The sequence below is a fragment of the Pelobates fuscus genome, chromosome 3, assembly GCF_036172605.1.
Source record: "Pelobates fuscus isolate aPelFus1 chromosome 3, aPelFus1.pri, whole genome shotgun sequence".
Classification (NCBI taxonomy): Eukaryota; Metazoa; Chordata; class Amphibia; order Anura; family Pelobatidae; genus Pelobates; species Pelobates fuscus.
Genome location: NC_086319.1, coordinates 391,715,595 through 391,731,528, shown reverse-complemented (window position 1 = coordinate 391,731,528; position 15,934 = coordinate 391,715,595). Strand labels below are relative to the sequence as shown.

The following is a 15,934-nucleotide window of genomic DNA, read 5'->3' as shown; positions in this document are numbered from 1 at the left end:
AGGGGCAAGGTAGTGAGAATTTTTTCCTTAGCCGTTCAATCTTGTCAGTCAAGTAGCATGCAAAACTATCGGCTGTAAGGTTAGTTTGGAGGGTGGCCGCAGCAAGGAAAAGAAGAGAGTTGAAGGTATCAAAGAGACACCTGGGATTGTGAGAGCATGAATGAATAAGAGAAGAAAAGTATGACTGTTTGGCAAGAGCAAGGGCTGTGCTGTACGAATGCAATATGAATTTGTAGTGTAGAAAGTCTGACTCGGTGTGAGACTTCCTCCAGCAGCGTTCAGCAGAACAAGAACATCTTTGCATCTTTGATAGTAATAAGTGATAAAGGGCAAAGAAATACTTGTACAGTGATTAATCAAAACCTGAGTTACGGGGGCGGGGCCGGACCGCCATGCTGAGCGGACGCACGGAGGAGCAGCTCCGGCTAAACTACTTAACTTGAGCCCCTAAAACCCGGCAAAAATTGTACAAGACAGCCCGCAGCTGTGCCCCGGTGCAAGAAGCAACCCTGGTCCCGAGGTGAGGCTTGCCGCGAGGTTTTGGTCCCTCGGTGGAGCGATTCCAGCCACGCAAGATGGAGATCGCTCTGGCGGTGAGCGGGGTGGACGGCCGCTGCCCAGCTATCCTGCCCAGCAGCGGTACTGCAGAACCGAGCGGCTAGGCGGGTCCGGCCCTGTTTCCCCCCCCCCTCTGGGCCAGTGGGGGTGATCCCGGTCCCCACCCTGTGACCCAATGAAGTGCCATAACACCAATGGGGGTCCGAGCCCAAGATGGCGGAGACCGCATGTCATCTCCAACGAGAGAGCCGTCGGATACACCCCCCTCTCCTGCTCCCACACGGAAGGATCGCAGAACACATCTGAGAGAGAACCGGCAAGTATGAGCCGAACCCAGGAGGAGCGGCCGTGGAGCCCGACACAACGGCAGGTACAGACCCTGAAGAGGGGAAGCGATATAACACACAGGACTAACCTGCCACATCGCCCAACCTCCCACAGAGGGCCTGAATCAGGTGGTCTGCCCACTCACAGCCGATATGCAGGAGCCCTCTCCAAGCCTAAGACAAGCACCCAGCTGAAGTGAAAGGAACCCAAGAGGGGAATCCAGACCCCCCTTACACCACCACCATCTGGGACTATAAACAGCCGTTAAGCATTCGGCTTCACCACAGGGACCTATGCTGCAAGCCGAAGGTTCACCATAAACGCCAACAAAGACTCTGGCCGACTCAGGGTTAACATGGGGTGGTAACTTTAAGCACTGTATTCGCTAACCACATGTATAATGTCTGTCTCCATAACCCATCATGCATGGGCCACAGGGCTCATATAGCTACTTATTCAGCATGTTTTAAGAGCACTAGAATGTTATCATACTAGACGCTAAACTTAACATGTCTTATTAATGCAGCACACAATATGACTTAAATTGTCTACACACTGTAGTACTAAGCAGATCATTAGCAGCATTAGGTCCTTGACCTTCTGTAACTCAGTTATATGTGCTCTAACTTATCGTTACTAAACAAGCTTTGAGATATCTTTGATCAAACTATTTAAAACTATAAAAATTGTGATGCCCTGCTACGCCAAGCACCTACTGCTAACGGATTAATCTAGAGAATATTATTATATATTAAAAATGTGCCTGTTTTCTCTGTGCCCCGCATGTTGCGCGTGGGAATAGTAGGAGGACTGCTTTTGGGGCACCTCTTACATGCATGTGTAATATTTCAGCACAACAAAAAATAAAGAATTATAAAAAAAAAAAAAAACCTGAGTTACCCCAGAGAACTTGTGTTCACAATTACTAACACTGAACAATTGTTTATCAACAGTCTGTGCCAGAAAAGTAGATAAAATAAGTACCTGTACTATGAGCTCAGAACACCAAATTACTCTAGTCACAACAGTTGTCAACATAACTGAAGGGAATGGAACAGCATAATAAAGACACAGTTGACCATATCTGACAATCGGCCCCAGATATGCAACGACTGGGAAGAAGTAGACATTGAGAGACTTTATGTAAGGATATGCACGTAACTCTATAGGACATGAAGCCTAGCAAGAATAGAATCACTGACTGAATTACGTATGCGAAAGAACAGCCTGAGAATTTAAACAATCACATAAAAATCACCTGCCTATCATACTAGCATAAAGCGAATGAAGGAAGAACATTAAATAGGAGGTGAGGATAATACTAATATAGTTACGTTAAATTAGATCGAAGAGGCCAGGATATGTTAACTACGTGAGAGGCCCAAGGTTCTTGGGAGTGTTCTGAGAGAAGGCTGTATGGGAAGAACGTACGTTGGCCTACCGAGGCAGTGTGTAATATTGAAATATAGAATGGAAGATTTGTTGTTTTTTTGTTTTTTATTATAAACATATTTAAGTGCCCTATTGATGTGCAGTAACAGTTGTAGCGGTTGCCCCAGAGGGCAGTGTGTAACGTATGGAGTGAAGCGTTAGTGATGGCTGTGTGTAGAGGTACTGTAGCGGAAGGCAGAGATTGCCCAAAGTAAGTCATGAGCTGCAGGAAGGAGAAAAGGGGTAATGGATGTATGGAGTGAACAATTTAGGTATGTTTAGAATGCCATTAGGGATGTCCTGGTGTAGACGTGTGCAAATGTAGAGGTAGGAAGAGTAGTCAGACTGAAGGGTGGCAACATTGGATGTGGTAGAGGGCCATCTATAAGACTGATGCCAAATGATGACAAGTATGTAACCAACACTAAATATATTTTATAGTGTCATGAAGAAGGTGACTAAACACCTATTACTTACAAATACTGTGCAAGATCGAAACGGCCCAATATATGAGAAGTAAGGAGAAAATGTATAGGAAGAGTGAAGCTGGAGAATAGGTCCTGAGAGGCAGGATACAGAAATAGAACTGCATAAGGGGAATAGATATATGGAATGAAGAAATTAAGGATACTTGTATCATGGTATAGAAGATGTGTAATGCCTGTGTATGGTCAGGTCTATAGGAATGGTAGGAAGATCAGTTAGGCTAGAAGGGTAATAACAGTAATTTTTCTAGGCCATCTAAGGTCAAAGCCAAAAGGACACTCTTCGGTGTCACCAAACGCCAACGAGTATGTAGTGTCCTGATGTAGGTGACTTGATACATAATACTTGTTCTAACTGTGCAATAATAAAGTGACAATGCTTAGAAAGAGGTATTTACTAGTGAGTGTTGCCGGGCCGAGAGAGGGCCATATAGGCTGGTTGATTTAGGCCTAGCGAGACTAAGTGATGTAATGAAATGTTGTTAGAAGGATTAGTGTGTCTGTGTGTGTGTATATATATATATATATATATATATATATATATATATATATATACATACATATATATACACACACATATATATATATATATATATATATATATATATATATATATACACACACACACACACACACACACACACACACACACACAACCCCCCCTCCCCCCCCGTTCCCCTCATGCCTCCCTAAACATAGTAAAAAGCCTGAAGCTGTAGCTCTGCATGTTTGCCTCAAAACAGCAAGCTACCTGCTGACATCATCAGAAGTGGTGGCCTGATCCAATCACAGTGCCTCCCCATAGGATTGGCTGAGACTGACAAGGAGGCAGATCAGGGGCAGAGCCAGCACAATTCAAACAGCCCTGGCCAATCAGCATCTCCTCATAGAGATTCATTGAATCAATGAATCTCTATGAGAAAAGTTCAGTGTCTGCATGCAGAGGGAGGAGATACTGAATGTTTGGATGCATTTTAGGCAGCCATGACCCAGGAAGGATCTCTAACAGCTATCTGAGGAGTGGCCAGTGAAGTTATCACTAGGCTCTAATGTAAACACTGCATTTTCTCTGAAAATACATTGTTTACAGCAAAAAGCCTGAAGGTAATGATTCTACTCACCAGAACAAATTCAATAAGCTGTAGTTTTTCTGGTGACTATAGTGTCCCTTTAACTCTTAAATAGCAGAAAATTGAGCAGCGAGACCCAAACTGCTTAGTTCACCTAGAGTTGTTTTGGTGCCAATAGTATCACTTAAAATACAGGAATTAAGAGGTGATCAGTCACAAATATTGCTCAACATTACACTCAAGACCCTTTAAATTGAATAAACTGACAAGACATTACAGTTTATACAATTTTATTTATATAGAAAAAGACAGGACCTGGGGCACCATGTAACAATATTATCCCGTACAACCAGATTTTACCACAAGACATTGTTACAGCTTGGTCTAGATGTCCATAACAATAAAGAATAATTTGCGTTCATGAGAATCACCATTTAAAATGGAATTCCAGCTTAACCCTGAAGTTGCTCAATAAAAATTACTGTCAATACAGGGCGTGCAAAAATGTTGTCCGTGGAATTAGACTTTAAATTAACACCCATTCATAAACTTTTACCTGCAAACAACACATGTACAAGTATTACGTCTGCCCATTTAACAGAAAGTCTGATTCTTCAGAAGCTTGATAACATTTACAGGGCGATCACCGACTATGTACAAGTTCAAAGAATACACCACACTATAGCAAGTCAGAGTATCCACAAGTTCCGCAGTCTTTTGTGCTCTTTGGTGGAGAAGAGTTGGCACATAATATTATGTGCCCTGATTAGAACTGAAGACTGGGGGCATAATCCGACGGGAGTTGGCTTTGACCCAAGGATGCTCCATGACACTCTTCAAAGGAAGACGCTGAACTGGATGGTAGCGCAGTAGCTTGCTGATCAGATCTTTTGCTCCATCAGACATGAAACTTGGAAATTTAAGGTCAACCTGCAAGAGACAAAGAGATGCCTGGAGATTTAATTTGACTTGGACATTACCTGATCAGATTTCACTGCTTTTTCAGCTACAAACTTTGACCTCATGTTAATGGAATGACATTTGTAATTCTACCCCTGTAGCAAAGCTAGAGATGCTTGCAGTCCCACACCTTGGTGAGAATGTACTGTAGTGGTTGTAAAATAGAGCACAAGATAAACTGCCCATTTATCCTATAGATTTCACAGTAAAGTCTACAGAAGAATGAGGTAAATGTAAGCCTTATTACTGTACACAGGTAAAGGATACTATAGTCACCAGAGCAACTTCAGCTTACTGTAGTGGTTCTGGGGTCTATAGCCCGTCTCTGGTGTTTACATTGACTGCCAATGGAGGTGTCCCTAGGCAGTACTCTGCCACTAAAGGTGCTTCCAATTCCAGTACTGCACAGTGTGCAGCACCGACGTTCAATGTCAAGCTGAATATTTCCCATAGAGATGCAGATTGAACCGGTGCAGCCTTTTGCCAAGCATGCAAACTAGCCTTTCAATGCTTTCCTATGGAAGAGAATTGGATTGGCTGAAACCAAGACTGATCCCAGCCATGGAGGCAGAGCCAGTAGTGGCAGTGGAGAAAAGACAAGACAAGACTAAAACCCAATTGGGGACCCTAAGTCACTGTAAACTTTTTTTTTTTTTTTTTTTTTTTTAATAATGAACCAATTAATGCACCAGTCCACCAAAAAGGTCATAACCACCAATGAAATTAAGTGTTTATGATGGAGGATGGGGCTTCTACGGATTTAAAGGAACACTATAGGGTCAGGAACACAAAGTGTGTATTCCTGACCAATAGTGTTAAAGGGGCACTACAGTCACCAGAACAACTACAGATTAATGACCCACGCGACACTGGAAATAAGGTGAGTTTTAATTCCTTTTAAGGAGGTTAAGCCACCTAAATGATGGTTTTAGCACTATAGGGTCAGGAATACAGGTTTATGTTCCTGACCCTATAGTGTTCCTTGAAACACTTTAGGTGCTGTCTCCCGTTACCCTCTTAGAAAGCTATTAACTCACCAATATTCCAGCGCTGTGCAGGTCCACTGGTGCTGGCTCTGCCCCCGATTCTTCTCCTCTGCTGACAATATAAATTATGGGAAGCATTGGATTGGCTGAAGTAGTCAATTCTTGTGATCTCAGTCAAGGAGGTGGGACAGAGCCAAACACCGCCCTGGTGAATCAGCATTTCCTCACAGAGATGCATTAAATCAATGCATCTCTATGGGGAAAGTACAGCATCTCCATACAGAGCATGGAGACGCCATGCGTCAGTGCTAATGGTTGTGCAGCACTGACTCAGGAAGCACCTCCGAGTGGCCATCTGAGTGACTGCCACTGGAGGTGTACCGAAGCAGTAATTTAAACCCTCTTCTCTTGAAAGGCAGTGTTTACAGCAAAAGGCCTGCAGGGACAGGATATATAAACATCAGAACAACTACATTAAGTTGCAAAAAAAAGGGGAAAAAAAATAAAATATATATATATATATATATATATATATATATTTCTTAGTTACAGTGTTCTGATATGTGTGCTTGTTTCTAAGAGCCCAAAAGTGAATCCTGCTTTTATTTGCTGATAAATAGTGTAGCTTACCTTGACAATCCTGCGGTGAGTTTCCGAGGGGGAAGGGCTGTCAAAAGGTGGCATTCCATCTAGGAATTCATAGCAGAGGACTCCTGCGCACCACAAGTCCACCTTCTCATCGTGAACTTTCCCCTCAATCATCTCTGGAGGCAAGTAATCCAGGGTTCCGCACATTGTCCGGCGCCTACAAAAACACACAGCGGTTAAATGTTGCAGAGCAATACACATACTAGTACACTGAATGGAAACAAGGAAGCTGTATTTCTAACCTTAACGAAGGGGCGTGTACAGACCAGCCAAAATCTGCTATTTTCAGCTCTCCCTTATATCCCATGAGCAGGTTTTCTGGCTTGATATCTCTATGAATTACTTTTCTCTCATGGCAATAATTCAGGGCATCCGCTAGCTCTTCCATGAACTGCAGCAGAAGTGAATTAAGACATGACATCAGGAGAAGATCTCAAAGGATTGTAAAATTAAATGATGTATGGAAGGCAGACAAATGTTAGACCCCCTGTTGTAGAGCCACGGCTGCCACAATGTTTTGCTAACCTTTATACCCCATGGAAGCGGATGTTGTACAACAAATGGAAGGCAAATAGTGGCCACCAGGATAGCAGATTGTGGTTAACAGAAGTATGGAGGAGTTTACAAATATTATACATATCGAACAGACCAGTTCTTTATAGAGGTATGCATGGTAAGATCGTCTAGAGACAAGTTACAAAATTCATAGCCTGCTAAACATCAAGGTTTCTAGTCTACAGTGAGAGCATGCATTCATGAATAAGATTTGTTGCTTGGCTATCTCAGGTTGAAGACAGAACACTCAGAATAGGAACAAAAAGACCATGGCAAGTGACTACCTGAAGATACCTCTTGGACCGTGTTTGTAGAAATGGTTTATGCTGCCTTAGTCACACCTCCATGCATGTGACTTCCACATGCTTTCTAAACAGTTCCTGTAAAGTGAGATGTGTTGTTCACACTGCTTTTACTGCATAGTATTTTTAATTTAGAATTTCTCATCTCATGCACTGTTACTTGCTTGCTATAACTTGCAGGAGTCTCCTGTGTGTCATTAAAATTCAATTTACAAAGCAGGAGATTACAGCTGTTAAAGAAAGTTGAAGTGTTTTTGTGACTAAAGGGTTCCTTTAATTTTGAGGTACAAAGAAAAGTTTTAATCGGATCATTTGTTATTGACAGCTGGCTTCAGAACAAATGCAGCCCAAATGGCAACACTTACCGTGGCACTTCTCTGCTCATCGAATCTGCCACATTTCTGCAATTCCTTGTACAGCTCACCACGAGGAGCATACTCCAGCATCAGGTAGATTCTTTTGCGGTCATGGAAGTAGTTATACATGCGCAAGATATTTGGGTGCCTGAAGGACAGAAGGGAGAAGAAGATAGAGGTCATGGTGAAGGTGGATACCAACAACCTTTTATATAGTGGAAGATGGTATGTCAGGGGTTAGAAGAGAGTAGAAATATTTGTGCCCAGTGTATACAGACTTTGAGGCAATAAAGCCAAATGTGCATTAGCCAGTTTCAGCAATGAGGCAGCAAAGTAATCACTAGCTCTCTTTGGACAGGTTACTTAGTACTGACTGGAGGAGTTAGTGAAACAGACATGGACAAAGAAATATTGTGAGATAAAAATGGCACCTGAGGTGACTCTGGATCTCAATCTCTCTTCGTAGCTGATGCTCTACTCCCTCTTTCTCCAGCTGAGATTTAAAGAGCACTTTCAAAGCCATGATGAACTTTGTCTGTTTCTCACGGGCCAAGTACACGTTTCCAAACTTGCCTTTCCCCAATGGACGGCCTATGTCAAAGTCATCGATGGTGAACTTCCTCTTTGGACTAGAAAACCAAAGACAAAAGAAGGTATTACAATTGAACAAACTTTCAGGTAAAGCAGAACTGTGACTTACTGAGCGTTTACATCTATGTAAAGGCTCCAAGGTGTCATGTCCACTCAAGGCCATGTATTCCGTGCAAAAGAACAAGTGTTTGTGCTGAAATTCATCTGATTTTTTTAAGCTTTTGTCAAAAGGTAAATTTTAAAAGGTCTTACCCTTCCATGACATTTTGAGATGATGCCTCTCTGCTGATAGCGACCCTACCTGCATTAGTAGAAGAGATTGTGAGTACTATATATAAATGTTCACCTACCCAGTGTTAAAGGGACATGCATCACCTGACAATTACTTTCTTAAAACTAGCAAACACTTTTAAAACAAATCTACAAACTCAATTAAAGCATTTAAGAAACTTACTATAAGTTTGGTCAGATTGGGCAGTTTGGGCACATTGATCAGCTAAGGAAGTTTCTTCTGCCTCTCCATCCCTGTCTTTTTTTACCCACTCTCAGTTTCAGACCAGTCCACAAATGACAGAAACAGGGCATCATTGTGCAGCAGTAGGAGAGAGAAAGCAAACAGCGGAGCCTGCTCTGCATAATCACGCTCCCCTGTGATCGGTATCGGTGAGGATGTTGCAAGTTGTAAGGTTCTTCCAACTACACGTTTAAATCTGTCAGGCATACCCAATGCAGTTTTCCAGTATTTGTGGGGATAGGACACCGATTGGTTATATCACTGCCCCCCAGAGTGGGTGTGGAAAGCATAAGAATGAACAAGCAGGTAAATATGAAAAACTATATTTATAATTTTTTTTCCCCAGTCTGCTGATAGAGGCAACAGTCATTCAAAGCTAAAGCTTTTTAATAAGGCAGTTACCTCAAAGTGATGCGTGCCCCTTTATTGACAAATGAGAGGGCTAAGACTACAAAGACCACATTGTGGTAATCTCAGAATTTAACATACCTGGCATATTGGAAAGCATGGCAGGAGTGATACGGCCACCCTGCGCCCTTTGTAACAGCAAGGAATCAGACGGAGTGGTAAAAGTGGACACAAAAGGCTCCTTTCTCAAGACTCGCTGGGGGCCTTGAGAGCTTGACGGTGTAGTGAACTGCCAAAAACAAACCAAAGTTATTAATAAATACATTTTACATGTCTCAGAACAAAGTATATTTTAGCCATAACTCCATATGCTATCTAAGTTACAGCAGCAGGTTTCAAGGGAATATCTCACCCTCCTCTTCCACACCAACATGGTCCTTAAAGAGGAGGGTGCTACACTTCCTTAACACCCAACTTCGGTCCGCCCTGGCTTCACTGTTCTCTTCATCAATTTGCCCTGTCTGCCGGCATGCTGCCTTCATTAACAGAATGCTGGTATCAGTTACTCTGTTCCTTTACTCTCCAACTCAGAGCTTTCCCAACTTTTCATGATGGTGACACTTACCAGACATGCATCATTTCATGACACAGCGGCAGCCAAGAGTGTGTTCTATTTCTCAAACACCACTTCAGTTGCGACCACATCACAAGCAGTTTTAACCTGATTACGCATACTGTGCACATGCAGTTCATGTATTAACTACTCGACCGTCTTTCTAACACTGACCCCCATCCACAATATAGTGAATATATTGTGCATCTTTTTACCCTTCCCCTCTGTGTGTCTGACCTCCCCCAGCCCCTGTCTTTTTGTCCCCATCAGCCTCTCAAAGTATTTTTACCGCCAATCCTCTGTGTCTCCCCTCCTGTTCTCTTCTTTTGTCCCCCTCCCCTTAACCTGCTCAGTCTCACCTCCCTCCATGAAGCGTGGCCGAGCAGGTAGTCTGAGGCGGAGGAGACTGTTTCCTGTACCTGGTCAGACAGAAAGTTTCTTGCTCTCAGTGAGCAAGACCGGGTAGGGAATACATAAGCTCCTCTACATAGGTCTGCCTGCTCAGCCACACTACATGCAGTGATCGGTGGCAGTCATCAGTATCGGTGTATACGCACGTTGTTGGACTAGTGCACGATACTAACGGGCACCTCATTCTCATGACACACCTACACACACGAGACAGTTTGGAAAGCTCTGCTCTAACCAGTGCTAGAAGCATTGCTAGGGAGTTTCTATAGTGTGTGCATTTGTAAATAGGTTTTCCTCCCAATTTATACACTTGCTAGCACAATGTATAGATTAAACCTGATGCTCTTTAATGGGAGCAGTAGGGGCATGACAGGTGCCCTTTGTAAATTTGGGGCAAACAGATTGCTCTATATATGTACATATGGACACAAATGGAGAGATATATGTATATCTCTGGAAACACTGGAAAATAGTATATTTTCAAAAGCTCAATACTCTGGATATGCTACTGGTTGGTTAACGTTGTCTGAGGTTAGAAGTGACCAAACTGAAAACTTTTCAATGTCTAATGACACACTGCAGCAAATAGTGCTCCCATGAATATTTCCTGTAGTTTAAGCTCCCTCACTAATCGTCATTGAATATTCTAAAAACAGTGGCTGAAATTTGTGAGGAACAGTCAGTATCCGGACATACACTGAATAAAGCTCAGAGACCAATAGGCAAGTCATACATGCATTTATAAACAATAGCATACGTCTTGACACATTCCATACCTTACTTGTACGCAAGTTGGGGTTGAGGTTCTCCTTGGAAGACATCCTTGTGGAGACAAATTGAAGATGGTATTAGTGAGTTACTCATGGTGAAGTTTAGATTTTTTTAAAATTCTTTATTTTTTTGTGCTCAGTTGTACAGGAAAGGTACCCTAGGCATTTCGTTCGATTTTCAGTTTTCATGTATAGTACGGTTACAATTATTTACATAGCATTTATGGTTTGTTTCAAGTTATACAGTGAAATGCATTTAATGAGCACATTTTTGTTGTGACCATGGTAGGGGACAGGCCCGGGATTGGTTGGATGTTAGCAGGCTGGTAGTTGGTTTGTGTTGCGTTCCCGGGATACTACAGGCGAGTGGTGTGGGGTACGCTCCTGTGTGGCACAGGGGGATACCATGTTGCCTAGGAGTCTACACATGTGCAGTCTCAAGTTTGTATCGCGGTGCATAAGTGGTGCGCTTGACATGTGTGCATGGATGTTGGTCTGGTTTGTGTCTCTGTTGTGGTCTGGCATGCATGTTGTTGCCCCTAACCTGGAGGGTAGATTTTATTTTTTATAAGTAAAAGTTGTGTTTAAGGGACACTGTAGTCACCCTTACCACTTCAGCTCATTGAAGTGGTCTGGGTGCAGTGTCCCTGTCAGTTTAAGCCTGCAATTGTAATCATTGCAGTTAGTGATAAACAGCAATAATTACCTGGCAGGGTGAACTCCACCTTTAGAGGTGCTTGAGATCCTCACACTCCGCACGAGGATACCCAGGGTAGGCTAAAACCCCATTTATTAGGGTAATCCCACTGCACTTGCATAGCTCGTCGCGCATAAGCATGAGGCCCTCCTGTCAGCTGACGTCGGCGGAGGGAAGGCGCTGGAATCAGTTGAATGACAATAGGGTACAGACCATGGACCCTGTCACAGAACATCGTACCAAAAGGACTATTCTCACCCACACCCAGATTGTGTTTATTTGAGCACCCAGTGTAAGATGTGCAAGTTGCCAGTTGCATGAAACTTTAAAAGGTTCAGAACTTTGTTGTAGACAGTCAAACCTTTAAACAGTTGGCAATTGGACACTATATGTCAGGGGTCCCCAGTCCTCATGGACCACTAACAGTCCAGGATTTATGTATTTCCTTTTTACATTTAAATGGAGATACTGACAAAACCTGGACTGCTGACAGTGGATAACAATAGGTGTGAGCTATTTAGGTATGTGTTGATTGTGGAGGTGCTCTGTTGTGGAATGGGATTTTAGGGCTCAGGTTTCCCAGCACCCTGTCTGGAGAGGGAATGTAGTCTTATCAGCCTTTACAGTGTGGCACCGGGGAGGAAACTGGTCACAAACACTGCCACTAGAGGTGTGTTTAACCCTGCAATGGAAACGTTAATATATGCCCCAAAGCCACTTCATTAAGCTAAAGTTGTTATGGTGCTTAGTGTGTCCCTTTAAAAGCAGAATACAGATACAATGTAGAGAGATTATGCGGAATAACACATGTAGGGGGGAATCTAATGATTAGTGAGCACACAGAGACTCTTCTCCATACCGGACTATGAAACCAGCTCAAAAGCATGGGACCCATTCTGTCACAACCATAACTGAATGTTATTCCCCTCCTCCAGGGAGGTCCCATAACAATCATTTAACACCACTACACCCTGCATTACCAAACAATGTTTTCGTTACCATCCTATCTGCCCTATTACCAATCACTACCACCTTTCCCCACCATAGGATATTTACCATTCTGTCTGCCTAAATTTGATAATTACCCCAAAAAGGAATTCTTTAATACACAATCTGCTCCACTGCTGAACATACCTCCACCTCTCAGATAACCCCCCCTCCACCTACCTCCATCTCTCAGATAACCCCCCCTCCACCTACCTCCATCTCTCAGATAACCCCCCCTCCACCTACCTCCATCTCTCAGATAACCCCCCTCCACCTACCTCCATCTCTCAGATAACCCCCCCTCCACCTCTCAGATAACCCCCCTCCACCTACCTCCATCTCTCAGATAACCCCCCCTCCACCTCTCAGATAACCCCCCCTCCACCTCTCAGATAACCCCCCTCCATCTCTCAGATAACCCCCCTCCATCTCTCAGATAACCCCCCTCCATCTCTCAGATAACCCCCCTCCATCTCTCAGATAACCCCCCCCCCTCCATCTCTCAGATAACCCCCCCCCATCCATCTCTCAGATAACCCCCCCCCATCCATCTCTCAGATAACCCCCCCCCCTCCATCTCTCAGATAACCCCCCCCCCTCCATCTCTCAGATAACCCCCCCCTCCATCTCTCAGATAACCCCCCCCTCCATCTCTCAGATAACCCCCCCTCCATCTCTCAGATAACCCCCCCCCTCCATCTCTCAGATAACCCCCCCCCTCCATCTCTCAGATAACCCCCCCTCCACCTCTCAGATAACCCCCCTCCACCTCTCAGATAACCCCCCCCCCCTCCATCTCTCAGATAACCCCCCCCTCCATCTCTCAGATAACCCCCCCCTCCATCTCTCAGATAACCCCCCCTCCATCTCTCAGATAACCCCCCCCTCCATCTCTCAGATAACCCCCCCCCTCCATCTCTCAGATAACCCCCCCCCCTCCATCTCTCAGATAACCCCCCCTCCACCTCTCAGATAACCCCCCTCCACCTACCTCCACCTCTCAGATAACCCCCCCTCCACCTCTCATCATCTCTCAGATAACCCCGCCCCTGCCCCCAATGTCTCTATTGTCCTCTCTCCCCCTCACACAGGGCCGGTGTGGAGCTCACTCTGCCTGCGGTAGGTGTCTGTCTGTCGGTCGGTCGGTCCCCGATATCCGGCCCCGGTTACCTGCTCGCGCTCTCCGCTCGCGCACCGCACTCTGAATCCCAATTCAAATCCCAACCGCCGGATGCTGTAACTGGCTGCCTCGGAAACGAGCTCGGCTCTGATTGGCCGGGCGGTGCAGCCCTGCTTTCCTATTGGACGGGAGCCCGTCACTACCCAGAATGCTCTCTGCCGTTAGCGGGCGTTCTATGTCTATGGTGACAGCCAGCGTTATAGAGGGGGAGCGGGAGAATAAACCGGGGGATTATTTATTATTAGCAGCAGGTACTGTCTGCCTCTTCTATCACAACACGGAGATTTATCGCCTGCTCTATGTAAATACTGGGCGCTGCGATATGTGCTCTCACTGGCTCTGACACTGACAGCACCTCCTCCATCGATTATACCGAGTGACCATCACCACTGCCTGTCCTTATACAGAGTAACCATCACCACTGTGTCCTTATACAGAGTAACCATCACCATTGTCTGTCCTTATACCGAGTGACCATCACCACTGTCTGTCCTTATACCGAGTGACCATCTGTCCTTATACCGAGTGACCATCACCACTGTTTGTCCTTATACCGAGTGACCATCACCACTGTCTGTCCTTATACCGAGTGACCATCACCACTGTCTGTCCTTATACAGAGTAACCATCACCACTGTATGTCCTTATACCGAGTGACCATCACCACTGCCTGTTCTTATACCGAGTGACCATCACCACTGTATGTCCTTATACCGAGTAACCATCACCACTGTCTGTCCTTATACCGTGTGACCATCTCCACTGTCTGCCCTTATACCGAGTAACCATCACCACTGCATGTCCTTATACCGAGTGACCATCACCACTGTCTGTCCTTATACAGAGTAACCATCACCACTGTGTCCTTATACAGAGTAACCATCACCATTGTCTGTCCTTATACCGAGTGACCATCACCACTGTCTGTCCTTATACCGAGTGACCATCTGTCCTTATACCGAGTGACCATCACCACTGTTTGTCCTTATACCGAGTGACCATCACCACTGTCTGTCCTTATACCGAGTGACCATCACCACTGTCTGTCCTTATACCGAGTGACCATCACCACTGTCTGTCCTTATACCGAGTGACCATCACCACTGTCTGTCCTTATACCGAGTGACCATCTGTCCTTATACCGAGTGACCATCACCACTGTTTGTCCTTATACCGAGTGACCATCACCACTGTCTGTCCTTATACCGAGTGACCATCACCACTGTATGTCCTTATACCGAGTGACCATCACCACTGTCTGTCCTTATACAGAGTAACCATCACCACTGTCTGTCCTTATACCGAGTGACCATCACCACTGTCTGTCCTTATACCAAGTGACCATCACCACTGCCTATCCTTATACCGTGTGACCATCACCACTGTCTGTCCTTTTACCGAGTGACCATCACCACTGCCTGTCCTTATACCGAGTAACCATCACCACTGTCTGTCCTTATACCAAGTGACCATCACCACTGCCTATCCTTATACCGTGTGACCATCACCACTGTCTGTCCTTATACCGAGTGACCATCACCACTGCCTGTCCTTATACCGAGTGACCATCACCACTGTCTGTCCTTATACCGAGTGACCATCACCACTGCCTGTCCTTATACCGAGTGACCATCACCACTGCCTGTCCTTATACCGAGTGACCATCACCACTGCATGTCCTTATACCGAGTGACCATCACCACTGCATGTCCTTATACCGAGTAACCATCACCACTGCCTGTCCTTATACCGAGTGACCATCACCACTGTCTGTCCTTATACCGAGTGACCATAACCACTGCCTGTCCTTATACCGAGTGACCATCACCACTGCCTGTCCTTATACCGAGTAACCATCACCACTGTCTGTCCTTATACTGAGTGACCATCACCACTATCTGTCCTTATACCGAGTGACCATCACCACTGTTTGTCCTTATACTGAGTGACCATCACCACTGTCTGTCCTTATACCGAGTGACCATCATCACTGTCTGTCCTTATACCGAGTGACCATCACCACTGTCTGTCCTTATACCGAGTAACCATCACCACTGTATGTCCTTATACCGAGTGACCATCACCACTGCCCTTATACCGATTGACCATCACCACTGCCCTTATACTGAGTAACCATCACCACTG

At 44.9% G+C, this 15,934-nt stretch overlaps 2 protein-coding genes across 3 annotated transcripts in view; both read right to left on the bottom strand.

Annotated features, from left to right (window-relative positions):
- Positions 1-13,793, bottom strand: part of LOC134603579 (aurora kinase B) — a 72,679-nt gene extending 58,886 nt beyond the window's left edge. Inside the window, exon 1 of the mRNA XM_063449684.1 lies at positions 13,780-13,793. The gene's annotated coding sequence lies outside the window, so the exon portion shown is untranslated. The remainder of the gene's footprint in view (positions 1-13,779) is intronic.
- Positions 4,186-13,894, bottom strand: LOC134603578 (aurora kinase B-A-like). Of its 2 annotated transcripts, none has more exons than XM_063449680.1 (9): positions 13,780-13,894; positions 10,932-10,977; positions 9,273-9,420; positions 8,522-8,570; positions 8,110-8,307; positions 7,688-7,826; positions 6,708-6,856; positions 6,448-6,622; positions 4,186-4,801 (listed from the first exon to the last, which is right to left on the bottom strand). In XM_063449680.1, the coding sequence occupies exons 2-9, from the start codon at positions 10,974-10,976 to the stop codon at positions 4,625-4,627; spliced, it is 1,080 nt and encodes a 359-aa protein (XP_063305750.1). In that variant the 5' UTR covers position 10,977; positions 13,780-13,894; the 3' UTR covers positions 4,186-4,624. The 2 variants fall into 2 exon arrangements, with proteins under 2 accessions (XP_063305750.1, XP_063305751.1); XM_063449681.1 differs by having other exon boundaries at positions 13,719-13,791.
- Positions 13,895-15,934: the final 2,040 nt, after the last annotated feature.

What these genes read in the sequence shown, in the direction of transcription:
- LOC134603578 (XM_063449680.1), bottom strand. Translation starts at nt 10,976, where the DNA reads ATGTCTTCCAAGGAGAACCTCAACCCCAACTTGCGTACAAGTAAG. An exon ending in CCAACTTGCGTACAAGTAAG is followed by an intron (nt 9,421 to 10,931) that starts GTATGGAATGTG and finishes TGTTTTTGGCAG; the next exon opens with TTCACTACACCGTCAAGCTC. An exon ending in GAGATCCAGAGTCACCTCAG is followed by an intron (nt 7,827 to 8,109) that starts GTGCCATTTTTA and finishes TCTGTCCTTCAG; the next exon opens with GCACCCAAATATCTTGCGCA.